General features: G+C 36.3%; 1 protein-coding gene across 3 annotated transcripts in view; it reads right to left on the bottom strand.

Moving 5' to 3' along the window:
• Positions 1-4,707: 4,707 nt before the first annotated feature.
• Positions 4,708-10,825, bottom strand: part of USP15 (ubiquitin specific peptidase 15) — a 70,671-nt gene continuing 64,553 nt past the window's right edge. The window contains exons 17-22 of one of the 3 annotated variants that reach the window (XM_040596639.1): positions 10,563-10,633; positions 10,085-10,200; positions 8,073-8,222; positions 7,571-7,674; positions 6,923-7,011; positions 4,708-6,606 (exon numbers count right to left, since the gene is read on the bottom strand). In XM_040596639.1, the coding sequence (XP_040452573.1) occupies positions 6,421-6,606; positions 6,923-7,011; positions 7,571-7,674; positions 8,073-8,222; positions 10,085-10,200; positions 10,563-10,633 (716 nt within the window). In that variant the 3' untranslated portion in view covers positions 4,708-6,420. Of the gene's footprint in view, positions 6,607-6,922; positions 7,012-7,570; positions 7,675-8,072; positions 8,223-10,084; positions 10,217-10,562; positions 10,634-10,825 lie in introns of those variants that run through there. The other 2 variants (XR_005828202.1, XM_040596640.1) reach the window with 2 other exon arrangements.

Raw genomic sequence — 10,825 nt, 5'->3', positions numbered from 1 at the left:
TGATTATTGTGTATTATAGGCATCAGCAATCTGAATATTTTTAATATGTTTGATCAAAACATTTCCACTGACTTCATTGCCCAACTGTAGTTTGTTAATCTAAAATGTTCACAACATTTTTTTAGTTGAGAATTTGGAAACAAAAAAATTTTTAGTATATGAAAGATTTTCTTTTACAGTAATCCCCAAAATGTCCACATGGTGCAGAGGCCAGAAACTCACAGGTGGCAGAGAATTTTTTCTCTGTAAAAAATGTGAAAATGTAAAAGATGTGAAAATCAAACTGCCGTTGTCAGCAGTCCTAGTACGCTTTTTAAAAATGTCTGAATCTAGGTCTCAGCTCTAGAAGTTGTATTTAGGATCCATGTCATACCTGGCAATTATTCAGGACGTCAGTCTCACCAAATAAATAGGTTATTTAGACACTGCGTTTATTTCAATGAGCAGCTATTACGTAATGCATAATTAGTCAACATGACTAAGGTGTTTTGATTTGGCAAATGCAACTACAAAGTAGCAATACTGTGTAACTTTTATTGACCCGTTCACTTGCAGCTGCATTATATTAGAGTTTATGGAAGCTGCTGTTTCCCCATTGGAATGGGGGGAGCAGAACTCAAATAGAATCCAAATACCTTTTCCTCTTACTCAGCAAATAGCCCAAGGAAATGAGTCCTATATGAGCAATCTTAAACTTTGTGTATCATATGACTGAAAAACATACTAGTGAGTTGGAAGAAGGGGTATTCTTTATATTTGCTTTGAATAGGTATAGATAATACAGAGTTAATAATTACCATCCCTGCGCTTTGCAGACTTCTCAGCTGAGACACACATTTACACAACACCCCACAGCGCAGTATGTATTTCATAACATTAGCAGATATCAAAAACAAGCACAGCTCATCTGAATTCTTTCCAGACACCTTTCGCTGTCTTTTGGAAAATGCCTTTGTGCCCCTAGAGCCAGCTGCAGACCTCGTTCCAGCCGTACGATGTGTGGGTTTGATTTTCATTTTTGAGGAAGCATGCATTTTTCAACAGGGGCATGTCTGAACCTGTCATTGTGCTTTAACAGAAACTGTCATGCAAATATTGTCAGGGATGCTCTTCCAGCATTGCAAAGAAGGAAAAGGGAGATGCGTATTTCAGTTTAGGTGGTAACCAGGGGGAAGAGTTACTTTGAAGAAATGACAATAAATCAAAGGGGTTGTTCAGATGGGATTTGGAGCAGCTCCATGAGTTTATTTTGTTAGTAGCAATGGTACAGGAAGGGAAGAAAAATCGTATGTATTGCTACCCTGAAACCTATGTTAATGAATTCTTAAAGCACTGGTGAGCGAAGGCGGCCTTCCCTCAAACCCCGCTGAGCTCACAGCAAACTACCCACAGATTCAGGCCTCCGTTCAAAACTTTGAAGTGATTTTTAAGTGGTGCCATTAGGTCTGAAGAGAGAAAAGCATTTCTCTGAAAAAAGAAGGGTTTTTACAGATTCACAGATCTCAAAGCTGAGTCGGGTGGCTCAGACCAAGCCTCCACCCCAGCAGGGGAAGGGCCCTGGTGTGCCCAGGCCACCTCCCTCCCCAGCCCAGGGAGGACACCCCCCCCCCAGCACCCACCGCTTACCTCCGGTGGCTGTTCCACTGGCATCTTTATTCTGCTTCTTAAAAAGTAATTGCACAAAAGACTCCCACACTTACCTCTATTTTCAGATTGTCTGGTTTCAATTTGAACCGTTAGTTCTTTGAACGTTTCTCCCCACTGCAGTACCCCCTGCATACAGCCACTCCCACCCCCCCAGTATCACACAGAAATCGAGGCACTTCTGAGAAAACAATTCTTTGTATCAATTACTGCAAATTTATTTACTCAGGGGTTTGAATATTTTTTTTCTGTAATGTCTCCCAGGTTACAGTCTGACCTTTTAAAAGGTAGTAACTCAGATGGTGTGTTTTCCCAGGATCCTTACCACAGCCCTCAAAGATTAAGTCGACTTATTTCTGCTTACGTATCCAAGGTGGGGTGGGTGGGTGGGTGGGCAGTATCTTAGGCCACTGTTTCACATCGGGAGCTCATGCTGAATTGCCACCAGGGCTGAACAGGATTTAGGGGTACTTACTACTTTCTGCAGAAATGATTTAATATTTTACACACTGAGTAAAAACATTAATTTAAGACCAAGTGCCACCAACTTCTCCAGTCATGCCCCTATTCCACAATGATTTCCTAATGGAAACTGTTTTGAGATTGTTGGTCTGTTTCTAAACTTTGTATTGGGTGATACCGCATAACACTCATGTTTTGATGAAAGTAATGTGATACTTGAAGCAATACTAAAGTACCAAGCAGTTAAATAATTCTAGTTTATCAACTGTTTTTCAGTCACTCCCCCCCCCCGTAACTAAACTTACTTTTCATAAAACCATACTGACTGATGCGAATGCTTTATCACCTGAATCTGGTATCAGCTTTTGCATTATTTGGCTGTTAATGCTATACAGCATATAGTAACCCAGTTCATTAACTAGGGAATGTGATAAATTGGTCATAGATGCGTCACATTTCGACTTTTCTGAGGCTTCCATGCTGTTCCAAGGTTTAATTTTTTTTTGGTAAGACATGTCTCCCTGCCTGCCCCAGGAACACACAGTGCCAGTAAAGCATGCAATGTTGAAACTAAGAAAGAGGAACTGTTTTCACTGTTTACCCCTCAAGGAAAAAGAACTAAAAAAAATCTGCAGAGAGCAGTTTGCCTGCAGACTAAGAATATGCTATCAGACTGAGCTTTCATATTGTTTCACTACCTTTATAGTGATTATCTTTGTCAAAATAACTTGTACTTGGAAACAATGAGAAACCATACCCTGAAATTACAGTCTGACATCAAAGAAGGTGGCATAACTTTAAGAAAACTGGTGGGTTTGCCAATTAGTCTTTTTGCCTGCTGTCCTGACTTCCCTCCATAAAGATTTTAAAACACTTAAAAAATACACTGCGCTCCATAACACAGCACTAACTTACTGGGAAAGCTAGAAGGGCTTGCGGCCTTCTCAGCAGCAACTAGTTGTAGATGCAGGAGACGTTTCTACATCATCTGGCAGGGTAATATCTGACAACTTTTCTGTCATCTCAAGTGTAAGTTGCAAACTTCACTTCAGAATGCCAGGAAGGCTGGTAGGACTTTAATTAAAGTGGATGGTAGACAAGGTCAGTGAATTGATCTCCACTGAAACATCCAGAACACTGTCTGAAACAAAGTTAAACAAGAGGTCCTGGGCAGTATCCTTCCCACCCAGTCAGACTTTAAGTCATGGACCGCTGTTACAAAATCTGTGGAGTAACTGCAAGCTACAAGCTGTCTTCTGCCTCATACTCCATTTTGTTTCTGTGACTCTCACATTAACAAGGTTAACTGTATCTTATCAGCTTAAACCCCAAAATAATATTTATAGCCATCAGAAAGCTTGCTGTCATTGTAACTGAAAAAAAGAAGGCATATTGTATATTTTTATCAGAGATTATTCATAAAGACGTTAGGACCCTCCTTCTTATCCATATAAGTGACTAGCTGAATGACAACAACTTTTGATAAGACACCATAAAAAATAATAAGCTTCCTATATTTTTAATTTTAAGCATGCCCACACTGGATGAATTACCATACCTTAAGTGTGAATACTTGATAATTGTATGAAATTCACAACTTGGCTGAATTCCTAGACACCTTTGAGACAGTCACACAGAAATGTTTCTGATTTTTACATCTGATTAGGAAGCTGGTTACACAAACTTGGTATGTGTAATCTTGGAAGACAAATTAACAGTAACAACAAAAAAATTAGAATCTATGTATTTTTTTCCTAACTAAATATTACTTTGATCAATACCCTTTTAAACTCTTATCTGGATGATCCAGCCATTAGTAGGTAAGTATGTTCCTTCAAATGTAAGATCCTATGTATGTATATACATATCTGCATTTTCAAAAGCAGAATGAAATGCATTAGGAGACCAAGTTACTAGGTATCAAAGCTCCAATCACAAACTCCAAAGTGAGACTTTGGTAAGTCAAAGCAGATCCTTTGGTCCTTCATGATTTTCCCAAGCAAGTTCTAGGCTAACATGACGTGGGAAAACCAATGGGAGTTATGAATGCAGGGGGGCTCTTTGTGCTATTCAAAGAGATGATCGCTTCTCTAGGATTACTTCCTCTACTCCACAGATAAATCTCACCTCTCAAGTGCTCTGACTAAAACAAGCAAGGTAAACTCACAAGGTATTTAGCACATAGCTTTGTATTGGGTTACTGTATTCCACACCTAAATACCAGGTTTTAAAAACAAAAGCTTGTATCATTTACCCTCCACCTTATCGTTTTGTCTCACCTTAAATATATTATCTCACTTCACCAACCATCTCAGAGTTAGTATCCTTCTGTTTGATTAATTATTGTTACAGTATTACTTTTAAAAAACAAGTAATAATGTTTACGACAATAAACATTGTGGCCTTATAAATGTTTTTAGAGCCAGACAATGACATGGGAGAACCTCTTTTGTATATACTTTCTTCTGGAAATACTATTAATCTTCTTCTGTGTTGGTCAATAAATAGCCATTTTGTAACCAATAATGTGAGTCTTAGCCAAAGACTACTCATTACACAAGCACTGTGGGAAAAGAACTTGTAAGAAAATGGAAGACTAAGTAAGGCCTTGAATAGCTTTATTGAAATCTGTATAAATAAACATGCGCATTTCAAATGTAAACCCAAGTGAACTCAAGTGCAGACAAAATTTTAACCTCTGTCATGCAGGAGGTTAGTTTACATTTAAAAAAAAACCTCAAAGCAGCTTTAAAATACCAGGATGAAACACCAGTTTTAATATCAAGGTATAAAGCAAAGCCATGTCCAACATACCTCATTTATATCCTGGTCAAATGCAATTTTTTAAACTTTTTAATGCTAACATAAATAAATAATTTACCAAAATGTGCACTCACAGAGTGAACTTTTATTTACAATACACAATTTATAACCTATTGTATTTGATTAGTTCAAGTGAAGAACATCATACTTTTTGCTTTTTGCTTCTTTTTAAATTATTTGTTTGAACAGTGGGACACAAAGCAGTTCTCCAGGTAGTAGATATGTGAAGTGTGCCCCCACACTGAAGAGCCCCTCTCAAAGGCAGTATTGTATACAAATCAACAATACATTCTTCCAACTAGATCAAAGGGAAAGCAGCAAATTAAAAAATGTTTCAAACTGTCACACTTGTTTTGGCATCCTGGACCCCTGAACACAGTTAACTAAAATCCAATTAAAAGTTTATATGCCTTATATACTGTACAGGTTCTGACTTGAACATGCAAATGCCAATTCTCTTATAATGAGTTACCTTTTCAGATATGCTGTAAGGCTATGGTGAATTCCATCAGGAACACACAAAGAAAATTAACAGGCCTACCTTTAAAGTTATTTAGTTCATTAACAATTTAAAGGCAGGTTATATTGAAAAAATTCTCATCTAAGCCTGATATACAGTCATTACTATGGATACAGAATACTATTAACTCTGACCCTATTACAGAGTAGTTTGCAAGCTGTCAAACTACAAAAACTGGGGAAGAGAGAACTTACAGCACAATTTTAAATTTTGGACTGACACCAGATTAAAATTATGCATGTCTTATAAGCAAGATAACAGGATTTACGTCTGCAGAGTAGATTCCAACAAGCAACAAAGGATACTTACATTTAATTGAAAAACTTTTTGTTAATGCAGCATGAAATCCAGAACCTGTTCCACAGCAGCAGCAAGATGAACATAATATTCTGGATGCTCAACTAGATCACAAAAGGTTAAAACACCTTTTCAAGCTATTTCTTCTATTGTGACCGAATTTAAAAAAAATAAAAATCAGGGAGAAACAAATATTTGCTGTTTCAAGAAGACTACTGCTTATATATTTATGACATTTTTACTTGTAGTCTGTGTGACAGCCTAAAGAATAAGTATATATTCATCCAGAAACTAGACTTGGCAGTAGTATTCTTGCAGTACTAAGAAAATAAATGTCAGAAGTCCACAGATTTAACATTTTAGTTATTAACTCACATCTAAAACAAAAGAAAACATAATCCATCAGAACAGCAGCAGAAAACTTAAAAGGGGTTTATTTGTGACTTCCTATATATAGCTTGTGAATACAAGACTGTAAATGCATTAGAGACAATTTCTGTTTAAGTTTTTATTGTTTCACTTCAAGTACTGCACATGTTAAAATGTAATAAAGATTTACATTCTGTTATCTGAAACTCCCCTTCTCAGATTTTTATTCTTAATTTGGTGGGCAATTTCACTCTTCCAATAGGTATCCCCAGTGAGAGTCTCTTCTATGGCTTCTAGTTCTTCCATTAGTTAGTGTGCATACAATTTTCATTTTCTATATCATTATCATTTTCATTGCTATCTTCATCACTTTCTAGTGGGATGCCTGTGGCAGCTGAAGCACCTTGTTTAGTTTCCCGGTCAAGAGGGAAAAAGCCAGTTCCACTGATTGTGTCCTGTCTCTGGTAGAAGAGCACATACGCTGCTTTGGACTGTAAAAGAGAAGTATAATATGCTCCTGAGGCTCCAGACAAAAATGTACAATTCAAGTTATCAATTTTCTTTTTTTCTGCCAAGTCTACAAGGTAAAATTAAAAAGGAACCCAAAGCTTCCATGTAAGTTACTTTTGCATGTTGGAGCAATTTTTATTTTTGTACTTTTATTTTTATTTTGTACTGTCCTTTGAAAGAACGCGAACTACTACCTACAAATTTACTGCCAGGTTCATGATTTACTCCTTGTTTTTATTCCCTTAGGAATAAAACATCATCAACAGTCCCACTTTTAGAAACACAAAAGGTACTTGCCACTATTTGGTCCTCACATCCACTGGACACACTACTGTCATCAAAGTAGTACCATATTCCATCATCCTTATTTTTTGCAAAAGCAGTATCTAGGACAAAAAGGTACAATGTCTAAGGACTCTGGATCTTTACAGCTTGATAATCCGTTGCTAGTATGTTACTGTGAAACACTTTGTATTTAACTAACTAAAACTTATTATCAATATTAGACTCATACTTTCACACTTCTTTTAAAGCAAAGAACACTTAACCAATAACGTTCCACTTCTGATGCGAATGTATAGTGAGAAAGGTCAAAATAAATCCCTCAGTGACTTTTTCATTTTTCTCTTTTTGAAGGAGATGCACAATGTACAAAAATACAGACAAGTAAGACAAAATCAGTTGTAAGAGTACAGTAGCTCTTACATATTATCTTTTCACAATATGCATAGCTTGAAGTATAAAAGAACCTACAGTTATCCATGACAGCTCAATTCATATAGATTATTCTGTTAGAATATTTGTGAAAACATTTCAAGGTAATGAAAAAAAATTGTCCCTCAACAATTAATGATTGCCAGTGATTCAAAGTGATCAGTACTTAAATCAAAATAAACAGGGAAAGAAAGCTAACATATAAAATGATGATATTTGAAATCAACTTACAATGCCCTCCTCCCATTCCTCCATAGTGGTTGGAGACAGCAATCAAGTTGTAGCGGCAAGGCCCTGCATTGGGATTAATAAGGAACTCTGACATGTCCAAGTCACTGTTTAAAAAAAAACCACAAAAAACGAAACACAAAAAAACAACCAAAGGAAGGTTATGTTAATAATATTTTTAACCATTTTACATTTTGGTTGTCTTCGAGCCCTTTAACTTTATATTCCTCACAGAAAACACATGTACCAGACTACACTGACAGTGCATCTCTTTCACTCTGTGAGGAGTGGAACAGGAACCAGTAATGTTAACCAAAAGTATTCATAGAGTTCTTCCATAATTTTTCCAAGTTCATACTTTTCACCTACAAGCACTTTGTCATCAGTGTTTACTGGATCCACACATGGAAGCTGAAAACAAACATTTCACATAATTGACAGATTAGACTTGCCCTAGTCGTGCTAACTTTTACACTTCTAGCACCAAAATGTTTAGGTTTCTTACTTTATTGGAAAGTCAACCAATGTATCCAACTTGTCTCTCATGTATCTGCTATAGGAAAAGCGCTTTAGATGAACTACCAGTACAGGGGGCAGTGACCACAAGTCTAACTTCTTGGTAGCTTGCTGATGTTCTTTACAGTTTGGACAATACCTAAAAGGAAAAAAAAAATAATTAATTGCAGTCTGTATGTATGTTAAAATACATTACCATAGAGAAAGCCTGTAACATGGGAGGAACTGAATGAGCAAGAGCTGAAACACACACGTTCCGCCTTCTGTTACTAGTGCCATTGATATCCCTTCCAGTTTAAAATGTGAGGTGCTAGCATGCAAGCATGCTCACAGTGAAGCCTACAGCATTTTAAACACAGAAGTAGCACCCCTTAGTACAGGACTCTCATCTCCTACAGTAGTCCCTGTATCTTTAGTCAAAACACAGCTTTCTCTTACAAAAAAAAGATGGTTATGAAAATACTTCAGGAAAACTGACTATATGAAAAACCATAAATAACAGGCAACTGTGGTTCTTCCAAATTTCATTTCCAAGTTCATCCACCTCCTACCCCATCCCACCTACCACTAAAGCCAGGTAACAGTGACTACTGGAACCTGAAAAACTCCATAATAAAAAAGTTTGCCTCCTTAGTAGGCAAGTACAAAACAGGCAGTGACTTCTAAAATCCTGTTCCCTGCAATGCATACTTGAACCTTTCAAGAACTAAGGCTCAGGGAGGAAGGTAAATAAGAACAATGCATGGAAGCAACTCTTCTGTGAAGTGTTCTATGCATATTCTGCATCTTGGTATCTAACTAGCAAAGATCTAGGGGAAAAAAAAAAAAAAAAGAAGAAAAAAAGACTGCACAAGTCTTTACATAGCAACATCAGATAAAGACAAGAAATTAGGAGAACTGTAAGGGCTGGCCGTAATTGAAGAATAGTTTTTTCAGTTGGCTTAGAATATCTGGAATACAAATAGTGCTGGACTAGAGTTGATGAGGTCTTGTAGATTAGACCTGTGAAGACCTGACAAATGAAGAAAGAATGTGATTAGTGACCTCTGGTGAGATGTATCTAGTAGCAACTGCTTGACTTCAGCGGTAGCTGTACTTTGTAGTTTAAATATTCTGCTTAAAATGTGCTGCAAAAAATGGAAGCGCTTCACCATACCTGAGTTATAGGATATCTCAAACAGTCTAGCCAGTGTTGTATAATCTAGCCAACCCAGAAAAATAAAATGACAATTTTTAAGTCACCCTTCTCCCCTGCCCAAATAAAGGAGGATCTTCAGTGACAGAAGTCTCCAAAACTTTTAAGTATCCAAAAAAGAAAATGGCAGAACCTCTTTTCAAACTTAATTCTGAGCTTCTGATGTTGATGAAGGCTTCTTATCTGCTAGAAAATTCCCAGAGAAGAAGGATTTTACAGGAATATCCTGTAACTGTGAATATTCAGATACAATCCCAAATCATTATCTGGAAGAACCATGAATCAGAATAAAAGTCTCCACCAAAAACTTAATGGTTGGAACATGAATTTGAGAGGTTCTACTGACTACACACATCCCCCATCCCACAGACCTGTGGTTTAAACACATCCCTAGTTCATGTATCAATGGGAGGCAAGTTATGTATTTGCATTAAAAAAAAAAGCCAGCATGCACCAACCTTTCTCATCTTGGAAAAGAATATTTGTTTAAACCACTGCATTGGATTTGGCACAATATCGTTCATTCACTGTGGATCACAATTCACATATTAGAGTATCTCAGGGATCTACCCTTCCTTCTTATGCATTGTCTCCAATATAAACGTTGCTTCTCTATATAGTAACAATTTTAGTTAAGCAATGGATCAAAGTAGAAAACACTTAGAGATTTTCAACTATGTTTAGGATTATAAGATTCAAAATACCATTAAGAAATCAATTAGGTATCTCTGTTAATGTTCAGGTGTATTTCTGATTACATTTTGAGAAATACACCACAGAACATAATTTTATTCTTTTGTTCTTACCATGGGTCTTCAGCACCTAGTTTTTCCTTTGTTGTGAACAGCTCAATGCAATCTTTTAATTTCACAAAAGGCTTTTTTGGAGGCTTATATTCCACACTTTCATGTTTTTCAAAATCCTAAAGAGAAGTATTTCTTGAGTTAAGAGAACAAATGAAACAAAACTCATTTTAGTGATGTCGTCTTACTATAGACAGTAACTACAAAGCTCCTATATATGGAAAAACTCATCAGAAACCACTCAAGCAAAAAGTTTTCACAGCTTCAGATTTAGTTCCAAATTAGTAAGCCTCAAATTGGCTAATTACTTAGATGGGTAAATGAAGTTTATTTATGACAACATATTTACTATGAAAGATGTGAAAAAGATATACTAGCTTCTTTTGAAGAACTATAATCTCTTATGTCACGTTAATTAAGTTGTATTTTTCACATTTAAGTTTTATCGGTGCTGGAAAGGGGAGCAACATAAACAGCTTACCTCTGCTGCACTATCATCAAAATATCTCTTCTTCAATTCAGGATCCCAATCCAAAGCAAGGAAAGATCTTTCTAAGATTAAAAACATGTTTTCTCTTAATATTATTTCTTGCTTTACATGATATTGTATTAACTTTGGGCAAACGCTCTTCAAGATGAATTAATGCTAGGATGAACTTAAGATGAAAAAATTGCATTTCTAAGAGTTAATTCATTATTTATTATTCATTATTTATACAGAATTGACTATTGGGAAAAAGATAC

This window comes from Falco naumanni, chromosome 5 (genome assembly GCF_017639655.2).
Source record: "Falco naumanni isolate bFalNau1 chromosome 5, bFalNau1.pat, whole genome shotgun sequence".
Lineage (NCBI taxonomy): Eukaryota > Metazoa > Chordata > Aves > Falconiformes > Falconidae > Falco > Falco naumanni.
Note: the sequence above shows the minus strand (reverse complement) of the source record. Positions and strands in the feature narration are given on the sequence as shown.